Source organism: Pseudomyrmex gracilis, unplaced genomic scaffold, assembly GCF_002006095.1.
Source record: "Pseudomyrmex gracilis isolate BER0280 unplaced genomic scaffold, ASM200609v1 scaffold_37, whole genome shotgun sequence".
Taxonomy (NCBI): Eukaryota; Metazoa; Arthropoda; class Insecta; order Hymenoptera; family Formicidae; genus Pseudomyrmex; species Pseudomyrmex gracilis.
The window spans coordinates 992156-1007657 of record NW_018020621.1 but is presented as its reverse complement, the minus strand read 5'-3'; the positions used below and the strand labels follow the sequence as shown (position 1 = coordinate 1007657).

The window sequence follows — 15502 nt, the reverse complement described above, 5'->3', positions numbered from 1 at the left end:
TTTTTTTTTCAAAACTGTTATTATAAAAAACTGTTATTATAGAAATATTTATGACAGTAATCGAAACAAGTAGAGAGCATCGTGCATTGTTAACGACGTCGTTACAATGCCGTGAACATCGTCAAGTGCATATTATTGCGAATCTTTTCAAGATCGGATCAAAGTGAAAAAAGTGCATCGTAAAAGGTTCCATACCGCACTGCGCGCAGCTTGAGAAAGAAAGGAAAAGAACCACAGAGAGAGAATATTCATTTCCACGAGACGTGAGATAACGTCGAACAAACGAAGAACCATCATTCGAGAGAGGAATCGACCGGCGTGTACGTTGAGAAAATAAATACGGGCGAAATACGAAAAAAAAAATAAATAAATAAATAAAAAATAATCAGCCGAACGAGACGTGTGACGACATTAGAAGGCGAGATGAGGCTCAAGCGTGCTTGAGTGCTCGTGACACGAAGCCAGAAGATGAGAGGCGAAAGGATTAGTGGATTAATCAGGAGAGATTGTGCGTAGCGGCGAGATACGGTCAGCGTGCGGCATCCGCGTGCGTTAAGATGATCGACGAAGAGAGCAGAGAATTTTTATAAACAGGAGTGCGCGGAAGAAAATGTGATGCATACAATCGAACGTATTGCAGAGAGAAACACGCATCCGATACATGCAAGAGACACGATCATGAGAAAGAAGAGAGAAAGAGACAGAGACAGAGAGAGAGAGAAAGAGAAAAGAGAAAGAGAGAGAGAGAGAGAGAAACTACCAAACCAGGCGGAGAGAGTCAGGCAATGTCACCGTTAAGGCATGCATCCGCGTGGGCGTGCATGCAAGTAAAGATGACACTCTACTAAACTTACCCCTTTGTGTTTTTGCGATAGAGGTTATTAATACTCGAGGATGCAATTTTGTACTTTGACTCAATCTGCAAAATAGAAAAAAAGTAGAACATTAGAATTTTGATAGTGGCTTGTGCGGACCGTCGTCGTTTCGTTTTCGCGCTCGCATACTAGAGAAAATATCTTTGCGAGACGTGCGTAGGCAGACGCAGCGATGTCACTGCGATGAGAGAGTAACAGTAATAGAAAAACAGAGAAAAAGAGAAAGAGAGAGAGATAGAGAGAGAGAAAACGGAAGAAACAGAAAAATAGATAAAAAAATGAGATAAAAAGGAGATGAACATAGACACACAGATCGAGAAATGCAGAGATGGAACAGAAGAAAAACGGAATAAAACCACATTGCGCGTCGAAAAAGAAACGCGATACAGAATTACGCGCGTAAGAGACAAAAAAAAAAAATACTTTCCACTTTTTTCTTTCGCGCCGATTTTTTTACTTTCGGTGCAACGAGAAACAAAAACAAACCGTGTTCAAAGTTGTTAAGAGCAACCGCGACAGGTCTCGCACGTATATTTGCGAAGAGAGGAATATAATAATGTGAGATCGTATATGTCTCTCTTGCACTTTCCATATCATATTAATGGAGGATCTTGGACAGTGATGCATGCGCATTAATATTAATTAGCAAGTGGACCAGTGCGAACGGTGTATTAATAATGGCGCAGTTCACATGCATGGGTAATGTGTATACTCTCTCTCTCTCTCTCTCTCACACACACACACACACACAACACGTATAGACAAATACATACGTTTGTGTACCATAATATATCCAGCGTGTAATTTCCGCGCGCGTCGAGGCGAACGCGACTGAATGAACGAAACTAAACTGGTATCGGATTGAAACAGACATCGAGCGGCCACCTTTTCCGGCGTGCGACTTTATTAAGTTCTCTGGAAGCGTTCACACCGGCCGCAGGAAGTTTTACACGTATACGCTCGATCGATACGCCCGAGCGATAGCGTCGTTGTTATTATTGCCGCGTGTTTCTGTCCCGAGATCAAGACACGACGCCGGCAAACGACGACCACGTAATCACGGATTAACCCATTAACGCCCACGGTAACGCATATTCGACGCTGGGCGGTGTTTTGCATAAAGTGTTACTTGCTACCGAGCTGTTACCGGTATCGGGTATGGAAATGGTGAGAACTTCCACGTTTCCCGTTACCATTTCCACGAGAGAGAGTCTCGCGGGTCTTGTTAGAGAGAATATTATTTTATCTACTTTATACCAACCGGGAACGGACAAATATTAACATTTAAGTTAGCACAAAGCTTCTTGAAAACAGATTTCCTCTCGATTGCGTGTCAATTTGCGATACTTGTCTAGTCTTTGAAGTTTATGTCGCGTCGTAAAGATCAATAATTTCGTGTTGATATTAAAGACGTTAATAGACTCGTAAGACAACCCGCTTATCAACTACATAAACTCTATTAGACATCTTCTCAGAAATATTCTCAAGAGAGCAATGCAGATGCAAGCGGATCGTGTAAACTGTTAGGCTTCGCCTAGACACGTGTAATAGACTTCGCGTGTCGTATACTGTTTCAAAATAGTAGTCGCGTTCTGACAATAAACGGTGAGAAAGAGATCTAAATGGTCTATTAAATGTGTCTACAAGGCGAGGCATTCGTGAAGATTATGTGCGTGTTGGCGGTGTGTAAAGAAATATCCTTTAGAACGAATCTTACAGCGTTTAGAAGTCCCTGGACCGTTGGCGGGGCGACGTGCAAGGGTGTGTAGACGTCCTCGGACTCCTGGCGCACGAAGAGCAACACGCGCTCTTCCGACTGATGAGGAAGATGTAGCCGATTTCCGACGCTGGACACAACCGATCCTAAACCGGCCTGATGCACACCTTGCAACACCGAGCCTTGCAACTCCTGGACCTGCATCAGCAACGAGTCCTTCTTGTCGTGGAGACTACTGAGATTGTCGGGTGGAAAGTGGTTGTGGAACTTGAGGGCCGGCAGACTCGGCCGGCCGCATGCCGCCGGATATGGGCTTCCACCACCCGCCTTCAATCCTCCACCTTCCCCGTTACTGAGGGACGAGGTGTCGGTGTCACCCCCGCCCCCGCCGCCGCCGCCACCACCGTAGAAGCCCGACAACTCCATCGTCGAGAACTGTCGTGAGAGAACAGACATGATTTACTTCCATTCCGAATTTTGCGTTGGGAATAAAAAAACGCAAAGCGCAGTTTCATCGCGAAGCGGCCTTTGACGGCCTTGACGTGTCAACTCGAACGCAAAATTCGAAAAAGCCATTTTCGAAATAATTCACGTCGTTTGCTTTGCAAGAGTTGCGGTTAGTTGCACAGGTTTTGGCGGAGGTGAGAGCAGAGGATCGTGTGAATGTCGCGCAATTGTTTTTTGGGTCAAATTTCTCGTCGATTTAATTAGTATTAACGCATGCCAAGATGTAACTGTAACTCGTACTTATTCAAATGCCGACAAAAAAACAACTCGAGTACAACGAGCGTCACGTAAATGCAATTTCTCTTCTCCGGTATAATTTTCGTAATGATAATTTTTGTTTTTCATGCACTTGTTATTCGATTTTACTCCGTAATTGACTTTTGCTTGAATTATGCATGAAAAAAAAAAAAAAAAATGAATAATTTACCTTGTCGATGGCGTGCTCGGCCTGCGGTGAGAACAGCACCGGAGGTTTGTTCATGTCCGCCATGGAGTAGAACTCGCTGCGTTCTGTGACCGAATGGTAAAGTTCGTCAAGCTTTTTTCTGCCAGTCGCTGTCATCTTCCTCTTAGCCGCGCGCCTCTCCTCATCCCGAGTCTTTCTCTCTGCTCCCTGTGACGAGCAACATCGCTTTTCAACTCGATTTCAACGCGATTACTCGTGCGTATTATCGGCAATAATACACACGAAGAAAGAGAGAGAGAGAAAAAAAAACAGATAAATAACTGAAAAATGCACCTTATCGCAAAAAACCTTAATTTGACAGTAGCCGCGATGGGAGGGCGGCTGATACGAGTGCGTATTGGTCGGTTCTTCGTACGTGTCAATTTGAATATGTAGCGGTAAGCCCTTCACTCCTTTCTGACTTGAGAAATCAGTGCTGAGACACTGTACAGCTACGTTTATCTGCGCAGAAGTGAAGCAGATATCGCTTTATTAACATTCCCGCGCTAAATAGTCTACGGTATGTCACGTGCAATAGGTAGAAAAATAAGTGATGGATCAGAGTTTGTTTTTTTCGAGCTATTTTGCGTGTCACAATTGAACAAAACCAATGTTTTCTATAAAATTATTTATGCCTCTGTGTCAAAGGTATATATATATACTGAACTAAAATTATTTTTATCACATGCGTATTGTAAAAATTTCAAGTAAGGCAATATTCAAACAACTTTCTAGCTGTAGTCTCGTCTATTAGGTATATAACTTCAAGTTATTTCTTATTTACGCTTATGTTGCATTTAATAAGAATATAATAATTATAATTATTATTCTACATGTGTCTTTTAACAACACATCCGTGCAGTTTTATTATAATATTTAAAAACAAAAAAGTTTCCAAACGAACAGTTCTGCGTGCCTTTACTTGACGCACAATATGCATTGAAAGTTCCTTGATTTGTGTTTTAGATACACACTTTTAGTAGTTTTGTTATCGATCGCTTACCTTTGCCGCCGATTCGAGTGGGTTCCAGTAAACGGCAATTGCATTGTGTGCAACTTCCTCTATACAACCCACCAGACCGGCGCTATTCTTCGTGTCTGTAACAACGGACGTGACTCAAACTTTATTGATCATGTCGAGGAATATGAAGTAGCGAAATGCTACTCACTGTGGGTAAGACGCGCTTTAAGATAAAATATTGAAGCAACGGAGCGACTAAGCGCGATAAGATCTTACCTCCGGTCCGTTACAGATTAAGCGGCTTGTGAGCAAGAAAATAGAAAAAAAAAAAATCATTAAAGAGTTAATCGATCGCTAACACACTGTACAGAGAGTTCTTGTCGTCGTGCATTGTTAATAATAAAGAGAAAGCTATTATCGGTCATCGCTATCTGCGCAAGTAAATGTCCGCAATCGTTCTCTCTATATAATTCTCTTTGTACTTATCTCGCCTCGAGAGAAATAACGTTGAGAAAAAACCGTCTCTAAAGTCCACTACATATCTCACCTGCGTCGAGAATCCGTTGTTTGACCGAGTGCTGTCTGCCGTGCCAAAATTGCCAGGCCTTAATCTCGTCCTCGGGACTCTTTTCCTCGCGAAACATCAGCATCACCACGCTCTGTGCGCAAGTAACAATTATCCCATTAGGATTTGTTTTATTTTATCTTTATTTTTGATTGTGTTCTGACATATGTGTGTGTATGAAGTTGCACGAACAAATTCTTGCAAAGTTGACTTTCGGATTTTCGTTCACCCGGATCGGCGGCGGCGGCGGCGGCGGTGGTGGTATCGCCATCAATCCGAGTGTGCAGTGATACGCGGAGACGCACATCGGCCGCGACAGACGCACGCTCGAGCGGACATACGCGGGCGTGTGAGCGTTTCGCCGCGAGCGGCGAACGAAGCGAGCGAGCAAGCGAGCAAGCGAACGCCGCGAGACGGCGGAAGGAATTTTTCGTGATTCGGGTGAATGGACGAAGAGAGAGAGAACTGCGGTGGACCTGGCGTGGAGGAAATATGGGCGCGCGCGAAAGGAAGAGAAAGAGAGAGAAAACCCGTGAATAAGAGGCTCGCGTTACGCGGTTACACTTTATATTTACGCGGGGCGTGCGCGGCGCGCGCGATCTCCCTCAAGGCTCTCTCGCGCGCCGCGAATATACCGTTCAATTCGCTACACACACGCCCCGACGAAGCTCGATTAGCAATTAACGAGGAAGTCGTAACTCGTCGCGTCGCGGAAAAAGAGTAACCGCCACCTTTATCAGAATGGAAATTGCTAACGGTTGCGAGCGCGCGGTTGCCAATTAGAGTCGCGAGAACAAACGATCCCGTCTGACTCCTTCTTTCGACACGCCGCGATGCACTGCCGATCATCTCCGCGAATTTTGTCGCTCCGCTCACGCGAGCGCTAACGATCACATCGTCGCTCGCAAAGACTCGTGTAGGACACAGTCACGATATATTAATTAAATAAAGTGGATATTAAAACGCGCGATAACGAAAACGTATTTCGTTGTGAAAGGAGCGAAATAAAATATTTTATTTATTTAAACGTATAAATTAATACACGTAACAATTTGAATTGAATTCACTTCGAACGTTCATAACTCGTGCTGAATTTATTATACATCGAATTATAAACTTGAAGAGGCGTGCACGCATCTGTCTTTTGAAATGCATAAAATCTACCTGCGTCAAAGCATAGGGTAATTCTATTAGATAACGCTGTGCGAATAATAATAACACAGTAGTGGGCAATTATTCTTTTTGTTTTCACCTTGACTGTTTGTCCTGCCTTGAGGAGTGGCTTGTCGGGATCGGGGACATACTCCAACGTGATCGCGTAGAACTGCCCTTTGTTGATGTAAGTTATTCTGTCGTCCTCGCGTCTCTGCGACGTGCTGATCGGCGACTCCAAATGGTACTTGAATCCAAAGGCCGAAAAGCTAGAAAGATCGGAATGGGAGATTTCCTTCGTAAATAAGAGGCGTGAAATACACATGACGTTTTAGCACGCGTCAGTGCGTAAAAACGTTGCATATTTAAGAGACCACCTTCCTCCGCTCATTATGCAGCTGGCCGTTTCGCACTCGCCGAGAGATCAAATCGCGTTTAACTTAATAGGCGGTTACGAGCTCGCAAACAAATGCTCAAGAAAACTGATTAACGCGCGATTATCGCGTAATTATCTTTCTCTCTCTCTCTCTTTCTCTCTGTGTATTCGCACAAGAAAGAGCGAGAAAGATCGCGAATCCCGCGTTGCTGTTACCTCTCGCGTTTACTGTGACGTTGAGTGAAAAACTCAACGGAACGACAAAAAATGTTTATTAATTAAAACGTTGCGTTATCGCGAAAATAAACAAGCGCGATCGAGTATAAATATATCCGATCGTTAATCGAACGATAATGAAGGGCTCGCGAGCAGGCCTGGGAAAGCTGGAAACCGCGCGAATGCGACGCGACGCTCAGAAAAAGGAAGTCGTCGACGAACGTGTATATCGGGACTCGTATCAACCTCGCCCAGGGAAAATCGCGCTTCTAATCGAGCTTATCTCCGCCTCGGCTACGCCGAGGCAGGTAGGCGGACGGCGGGCAGTCGATATCCTATGAAAAATGAACGCCCATAATCCGGGAGAGAGAGACCGCGAGATATATAAGACACGGGAGGACAAAACGACGCGCACGGTGGAGGCGAATGGAGAAGGAAAAACGAGAGCAAAACGATCGTAGGCCGCGCGCGATCGAGGAAAATCGCTAATCGCTACGGCGCCGTTCCTCGGTTCCCGATCTTCGAGAAGCCGAAGCTACTGTCGTCGGCGGAAAGCTCGCCGATTATTTTTATCTGCGCGCAAAAGCGCGATGAGGCGATTTTCTTTTTGTTTTTATCACGCCGTTTCTCTTCCTTCTTTTTTTTTTTTTGTTTTTGTTTTTTTCTTCGATCGCAAGCGAGAGAGGGCGACGGGGGCGGTGTGCGTAGCGAGCGAGGCGATAACTGACCGTGGCGGGTGAACGTCCTCTTGCTCGCTCCTTCTAGTGCCCGCTCCCGTTGCCGCCTACCCGATATACAACCCGGGTATATACTTTGTTACAACTCTCTGTGTGGGTTACGCGAGATTACCATGTCCCGAGAGAAAGAGAAAGAGAGAAAAAAAAGAGAAAGAGACTCGATTTATCTGTTTGCGTCTGTCTTTCTCTCTGGTTTCGCTTCCGTTCGCGAAAACGAAAACGGATCCGAGTCGGAAAGAGAGGGAGAGGCTACTTCTCTCTTGACATTTCGATTTCACGCTACGAGTCATCGGCAGACGTGCGATTTTTCAGTCCGGACCGACCCCCGGGCATCTTGTCCGTTCTCTCTCTCTCTCTCTCTCTTTCTTTCTTCGCGAGAGAGATCCCAAACGAAGCTCGGCTGCAACTTAATAACTTTAACATCGTTGTTCATTCCGCGCCGGTGGGTTCGGAAGAAGCAGAGAGAGAGAGAGAGAGAGAAAGGGATTTTCAGCGCCGCTGGTCGATCTAACAATGGGAGCAGCAAAATTACGAGAGGCGGATGGAGCGAAACGGGAAATACGAAAGATCGCTGGGCAGGAGATACGCGCGAGATGAAAGAGCGAGTCGGCAAGGCGGATGCGAGAAGTACCGTGAAGGAAATGAAGAGTACGTGAAGGATCGAGAGGCATAGAGGAAGTTCTTGTGGCGGAAGACTGGTTGAGTATATTTACCTTCTTGTGAAATAGAGAAATAACACCGTCGTGATAACATCTCAGTATTTATTCTCTAAAGATTCGAGTATAATTTATCAAGAGTGTTTTAGTTTCGAAAAAAAAAAGAATTTCAATTGCCCGTCGTGTTTATTTTTTGTTTTACACAATTTACTTACATCTTCGGAATTTGAATCTTATCGGCGTCGTTCTGTCTACCGAAGTCGTGCCAGGGCCGCGACCTCGGTGGCGTCGGATTTGGATTCGGATTTGTCGCACCCGCAGACACAAGACCGCTACGTTGCACCTGTGCCTGTGCGGTATGACTCTGTTGCAGTTGCAGTTGCAAAGGTTGGTGATGTATCACGGCACCGGGCTCGAGAACCACCGCCGTTCCGGCTGTCGCGCCGCCAGGACACAACTCTGTATAGTCGAACGAGGACTGGAAAAAGAAATTTAGTCAAACGCGGTGAGAACAACGCAAATCACATTGCTCGATATATTCGTTAATTATCAATATAAAAATTGCAATCGCGTGCTAATCGTCAAAGAGAATCAACACAAACAATGAGAGAATCACATTACGACTATAGCTTTGAGATTTATCTCAATTTTGAACTTTTTCCAGAAGCTTCATTAATTAATCACTAAATTCTTCTAACAATCTCTAACTGTAAGTAGATAGATTGATAGATAATCTTTATTGATTCCCCTTAAGGTTACAATTTTATAATCAACAACTTACACTAGCTTACATCTATATATATATAGTTGTAAGGTATATATATATATATATATACCTTACAACTATCTTATACTACGCCTCTTACAACTAACCTATCTTATCCTATTTTACACACACACACACACACGCTATCCCTACTCTCAGGGACCTCCGTTTCCGTCGCTCTTTCCATCCATTCCCATATTCTCCATATCATTCCTCTCCCTCTTCCACTCTCTCATTCATTCTTCTTCTCATTTTTCCTTCCGCTCTCTCTTCTCCACTCCTCCAGCTTTCTCAACCAACTCTCTCCCTCTCCATTTTCTCCAAGCATTACTTCTACCATTCTCTCCTTCCGTCTAACTGTAAGTAAATATATAGAGGGTTAACTTAAAACAAAATTAATAATTGCGATAAAGTAGTAAATTAAGCGTCATGAATTGTTTTCTTTTTATTTTTTTTTTTATTTTTTTTTTTGAATAATGATTAGCGTCATGTAAGCAGCATTTGTGAGTAACGTACACCGACATCGATAAGAGAATGTACAGTGTGCGAAGATGGCGGGGACATGCGTTTCTTTTTCCGCTCCCGTGTTATAGATAAGACGTTCGCATGCACAAACGCAAAGAGCACTCTTACTAATTTAAATGCTCACTGATTACGGTGTAATTAGTATTTAAAAAGCTGGTAACGACGCAATTATTTACCGGCGTTGTTTATACCGTATATCAGCGATGCATCGCGATTCAATATCTGCGCACGTCCGCGTTCTACTTTGCATATCAATGCATTTCATTACGGATTTTTATTCCGCGCGTCCTCCTCTCAATAAATTTCAAACCGCGTGATTAACAGGATCATTGGACCCGATAAATGATTAACCGCGCGCAAACACGCGACTTCACGTGACTATTTCGAGAATATCCGCCTTGGGATTTCTTCTCCGCTCCGTCGTCGATTACGCGCCGCGTTGCCGTAAACAAATCTTAATAGCTCGATGTGAAAAAAAAAAAAAAAATAAATAAAGAAGAGTTGCGGCGAAAGAAACGGTAATTTTCACTTAATGCTAATGATCACGTGCTTTCCGTTCATTTCCGATCGCGGGTTATTCGCCGAAGGCGAAACGGAAAGAAAGAATAGAAGCTTCTTGCGGTCTCGTAAAATCAAACCGCACAAACAAACCCGCACGCGTTGGAAACGCGTGCGGCTGTTAATAATGCGGCTTGCCGAACGACCTATTCCCTCATATGTCTTCATGCGATTACGCGTTGCCTGCAGTTGTTATTATTTTTCAATGCAACACGCGGTTACCGCAGCTCGTTACCTCAACTCTCTGTCGTCCCGAAAAAAAAAAGAAAAAAAAAATACACACGGCGACTTATTTCTCGCCAAGTTTCTCTCGCTAACCGCTGAATATACGTCGGAAGCTATTCATCGTTTCGGAAGTTTTTACACGTACGAGCGTTGGAATTATGCGGCGCGTAAAAGTCAATATATTTAATTTCCCTTCGCAAAAATGTCGAACGCAACTTGTTTGAGATATGTGACAAATTATCAGATATATCTTTCAGATACATATCTTCGTCGTACAATCTCATAGTATTTTAACCACACATTTTTTATAATAAAATTAATTAAACGCGCGTGTATCTCTTTTCAACGACACGTTCGCACGTTGATTTATTTACAACATCTTTCTCTCTCTCTCTCTCTCTCTCTCTGATATTTCATTATTATACAAACAAAAAAAAAAAAAAAAAAAAAATTACACGCACGCATGGAAGGAATGAGATTTAATGAGCTAACATTTTTGCGATTTCCACGGCGTCGCCGTGCGATTGAAACAAGTCGCGCGTGCAACGTACGCCGACGATTTGCGCGCGATTTATTTACTTATCGTGTTCCATCGTCGAGGTACACGACCGTTCTAATTGAGATGTCACTCCGCCACTCGGTAATCGAATCAACGTTTCGCGAGAAACCCGAGAAGCCGCGCGCCAAGTGTCGCTGACGCAAATGCAAAAACTGTCGTGTGTAACACGCGTCCCGTCGACGGCTTAGAGATAAATATTTAATATCTAAATAAAGAATTTAAAATCCTTTTAAACCGATGTAGTTGCGGCAAAAAAATCGCCACGGTTCGATTTGAATGCCGCGATATCGCGTTCCAGCGAAACTGGCTTCGAACGAGACCGTCATTCTCGGCGAGAGAAATATCGAAGTTTTTTTATCGAGTCAAACGGCCGGGTAAAATCGAGATATTTCGCGAAGCAAATTGCGCGCAATCACGAGTCACCGAATTCATTTAGCAGACGGACGTATGGCTCTCTCGCGAACATAATTGGAGTGTTGCGTTACCCGCTCTCAGAACGCGCGCGTCGACTTCTGGAACGTTATCGCGCGCGAAAATCGGCATCGATGGAAAGCGCGAGATTAGTTACGGAACAAGCGCTCTGATGAGAAAAAAATTCTCCGTAAATGTGCGCATTCGAACTGCTTCGAATATCAACATTTTAATTGCGCCCGTGGCGCGTTAATCGAGCGAGCGGATCGGTTTTCAGTAGCACTTTGAGACGCCCAATTCCTACCGTCGTTGGCATCCCGCGGTGGATTTTACCCCGAGCGCGCGCAAAACGAGCGAAGCGTGAACGAGCCGCCTGTGCTTTCCAATTCGTATTCCGCGATCTCAATGACTTGCAACGCGCGCTGCTACTGTTGCGTGATTAATGTTTTTCTTTTTTTTTTTTTTTTTCGGAAGCGGAGATACGCGGAGCGCAGATCAATACGCGCGGATGACGAATTGCCCGCGTCTAACAACGATCAAGCCGTTAACGTCGACGTGTACAAATCGAAACGATCTGTTTGGCTTTAAATATTGTGGCCGGTTGAACTAGTTCCGCCCACAAAAATCCCACAACGTCTCTAAAACATCTACGTGTAAAAAGTGAAAATGTGCTGAAGTGTAAAAAAACCGTTCGCTTAAAAAAAAAAAAAATTCTATATTCGATTGGCTACTTTACTTCAACGCGGGCTGGTATCACTCGCGCGAAATGGCGGGAATAACTTTGTCGCGGCAAAACTTCGCGATTATACGGCAACTCTATTTATCGACTTCTAATTGACGTTTGATAAGAGTATCGGTTCAGCGAGAAACATTTCGCCGCGGCGAAAAATGTCTCTGTGTAACGAGTGAGTTGCAGCTTCGCGACAAACGCGACCGGAGGAACGGGTTCGCTTTATTATTTTTTCAATATACGACTCTGAATTTCGCGCTAATCCACGCGTGCTTCTCCCTCGTTCGAGTGTCTTACGCGAAATGTGAATTAGCATTATAGCGTCCGAATTTATCGGCGGCAATCTGATCGCGCGCGCGGCAAAGATCTCTCGCAACAAATCGCTCGCAACGGCAATCGCCGCGTCGCATACGCGCATTCGACTTATTGTCGGTATTAGAACGCTTTACGCGTAATAACGCGTACACACGGCACACGGTGTACGCACCGCTTAGGAGACATGGGAAATTAATCGCGTGAGAGTCCGACGCTCGCTGTGAGGCGCGTCGTTGTGGGCGAAAGCACTTACTTGACAAATTGCATTGAAAACGATAGCATGCGCGGCGCCGATATACACCGACCGAAGCGCGCGATATCGCGCTCGAGTAGTGTACGTGTTGTGTGTGTGTGTGTGTGTGTTTGTGTGTTTGTGCACCGCGCTCGCAATAGGATAACAGTTAATACCGTATATATTAACGTACAAAAGTGTCTTTTGAGCGGTCGAGCGTTAACGAACGATATTTACGATATCGCGCCGCGAAATTAATTGCGCCGCGATCGCGTTATGGGCGCCGTGGGCGAGGTATCATTTGTACGACCGGAGTCATTTGCGCGACCGACCGAGCGAATTGAAAACGATAGCGCGCGATCGAGACGATCGTTTCCTGTGTGTTTCGCTTTGATTGAGTTACGGTTGTCCCGGAACAGACTCGGCTCCCGCGAATTTTTCCCGCGCGATTAATGACGCGAGCTCGTTGCTCGCGTAACTCGGCAGCGAGCATCCCCGCGTAGTTAAACGCTTACTTCGTGCGTATCTCATAATTCTCCCAGCAGCCCATTAAACTTCGCTGATCCTTCCGCTGACGAGACAGCGAAGAGTTTCCGTACCGATCGCCTCTGCTGATTGTAATTTATGTAAACGCGAATCGTTTACGACTTTATCCCGGTCGATCGACTCGACGACGAAGTAATAGTTTTGTCACGGAGAGACGAATGTAAAATTCCCTCGTCCGTATAGAACATTCGATGAGGAGAGATTTTCGAATCGCGGCTTCTCCGGATCAACAACCTTAGCGTCTATAGAATATAAACTTTGAACATCGAAGTCGGCCAAAGGACGAGGTCGATCAAAACTCACCTGATGTATCGCCGTGGGCGGATGATGGTCCTGTCTGGGTGTAACCGCGTCGGCACCTATTCCAGAATCAGGACTAGGAAGATCAACGGTGAGGACTTTGCTGCTACTCGACGACGAGCGTATCGCGTGTGTCGTAGCGTATGAGCTTGGTACAACCTCGTACCTCGTGTACGAAGCGGTCGTGGTCGACAACGAGGAAGAAGTCGAGCTCGACGAGGCAAGTGGAGGCAACGCGTCGCCGGTGACGTAGACCGTCGTCGCCTCCTGATGGAGACCGCTGGTGGTTGACGGGTTCCCCGTCCCGGTTGCTGACGTGGATGAGTATGCGGCCGACTGCAACCGCGGACTGCAGGGCGTGTATGGATCGTAAGGGCTGCCGTACTGTTGCACCTGTTGCACACACGCACGAATTGCGGTTTTGCGACAATTTGCGATCGCTTTCGACGTTCACAATGTTCACACGTTCGATCAATTTTTAAAACCGAGGAAACGGAAAGAAGACGAATGTTTGTGTATATGTGTGTGTGTGTGTGTATATGTGCGTGAAAAATATCTCGCGATTTTTTTACCTGAAAAAAAGCTTTTCTCTCTTTGAGAGTGCCGAGAAGTTTCGACTACTCATCGCTGTGCGTCAAACAAATTGATTAAAAGTAAATTGAGTTATGGATTTTGAAAGAACATGATTGCGGTTAACAATGATCGCATAAATCTTGCCTGTAGCTGATGTTGATGATGATGATACATTCCCGGTGGTGTAGGACTCTCGGGCTGTACCTGTTTGTGTCGTTTGCTAGACTGCTGGGCCCCGCGGGACGAGCTAAGATCTTCTGGCTCCCTCTTGACCCCGAGACCGGCGCTGGAGGCGCCGTCGTGTCTCAACGATTGCGGACTCAACGGAAGCGGAATACCGCCCTGCAAATTCTGACCGGGACTGTGCGACTGTTGGTTGTACTGATGGAGAAAATGATGCAGCTCTCCCCCTCCGGCGCCTTCTCCGGCCTCCATGCGATTCGTCGAGGCGGAACCGGAGCCAGGCGCCTCCTGTACCAGCAGCTTCTGGCTCATTACACCCCTTCAAAATGAAGAATTATCGTTCAATCCAAAGAAGCGAAGCCACTTTCCTGATAGAAATTAAATCAGTAACTGGCTAGCAATTGGTCAGTTTTCCTAATTACTTAGCAATTTCTATAATCGATATTTCTAATCTGTTTTATCAGAGAAATTGATAAGTTTAGGCGACGCTTGTTTTTGGCCAGTGATTGCAAAATAATCAATGTCTGACTTGTTTTGGTTAGTTAAACAAAAATAAACATAAAAATATAAAAAAGCTACTAAAATATAGCTGACTTATACGTATATAAATGATTCAATATATTCTATATTTATAATTTATAATTCAATATAATGCAATATATTCTATATTTGTTCTTAAATTAAAATTAATCTGAAAGAATTGTCTGTAAAATATTTGATAAGGAGGTTTGAATTAGAACTTCTTCAGATCGACAAGTTTATATACTAAACTTGCTTTGAACATTTATGTTTAATTTTTGTTACATTAATGAAAAAACACATATAGATCGATATAAATTTAGATTATATAACTTTTTGAAGTCGAATAACTTAAACAGAAAAACTGACCAGTTTTTTTCTGACCAGTAACTAATTTTATCCCCGAATATATTTTTTCATTAGAGTTCAAAATAACTCGTCTGCTTCAACAACTATTAATTTTGTTAGGATTGACACGCACAAATGTTTCCAAATTTCTATTTCAAAATGCTTCACGTGTTTTATCGTGTGCTGTTATATTTAAAGCTAGCATATATGTTTCCATTGAAATGATAATTGAATTGCCAACTTGGAACAAATGCCAACGCGTTTTTTTCTCTTTTATTGCTCTCCGTCTGCGAATAAAATCGACGAGGAAAACTGGCGCTACACTTCCTTTCCGTCGCGCGAAGCTGCATCTGCCGAAGTCGGCAATAAAATTTCCGACGCGCGCGCGAAAGAACGCGATTCGTCGATCGACCGTACCGAGAAGAATCGAGAGGATCCGCGATATTATGCGAAGTAGTTAACATGTTATATTTAGCATGATAATACGTATCCACAATAACGGGGA

The 15502-nt window shown here is 44.4% G+C and overlaps 1 protein-coding gene across 1 annotated transcript in view; it reads right to left on the bottom strand.

Annotated features, from left to right (window-relative positions):
* LOC109852831 overlaps positions 1-15502 on the bottom strand; it is a 104016-nt gene that overhangs the window by 2738 nt on the left and 85776 nt on the right. Inside the window, exons 5-14 of the mRNA XM_020424356.1 lie at positions 14092-14449; positions 13378-13767; positions 8423-8685; positions 6323-6491; positions 5053-5164; positions 4548-4642; positions 3839-4006; positions 3527-3712; positions 2593-3027; positions 855-919 (exon numbers count right to left, since the gene is read on the bottom strand). Coding sequence (XP_020279945.1) covers positions 855-919; positions 2593-3027; positions 3527-3712; positions 3839-4006; positions 4548-4642; positions 5053-5164; positions 6323-6491; positions 8423-8685; positions 13378-13767; positions 14092-14449 — 2241 coding nt within the window. The remainder of the gene's footprint in view (positions 1-854; positions 920-2592; positions 3028-3526; positions 3713-3838; positions 4007-4547; positions 4643-5052; positions 5165-6322; positions 6492-8422; positions 8686-13377; positions 13768-14091; positions 14450-15502) is intronic.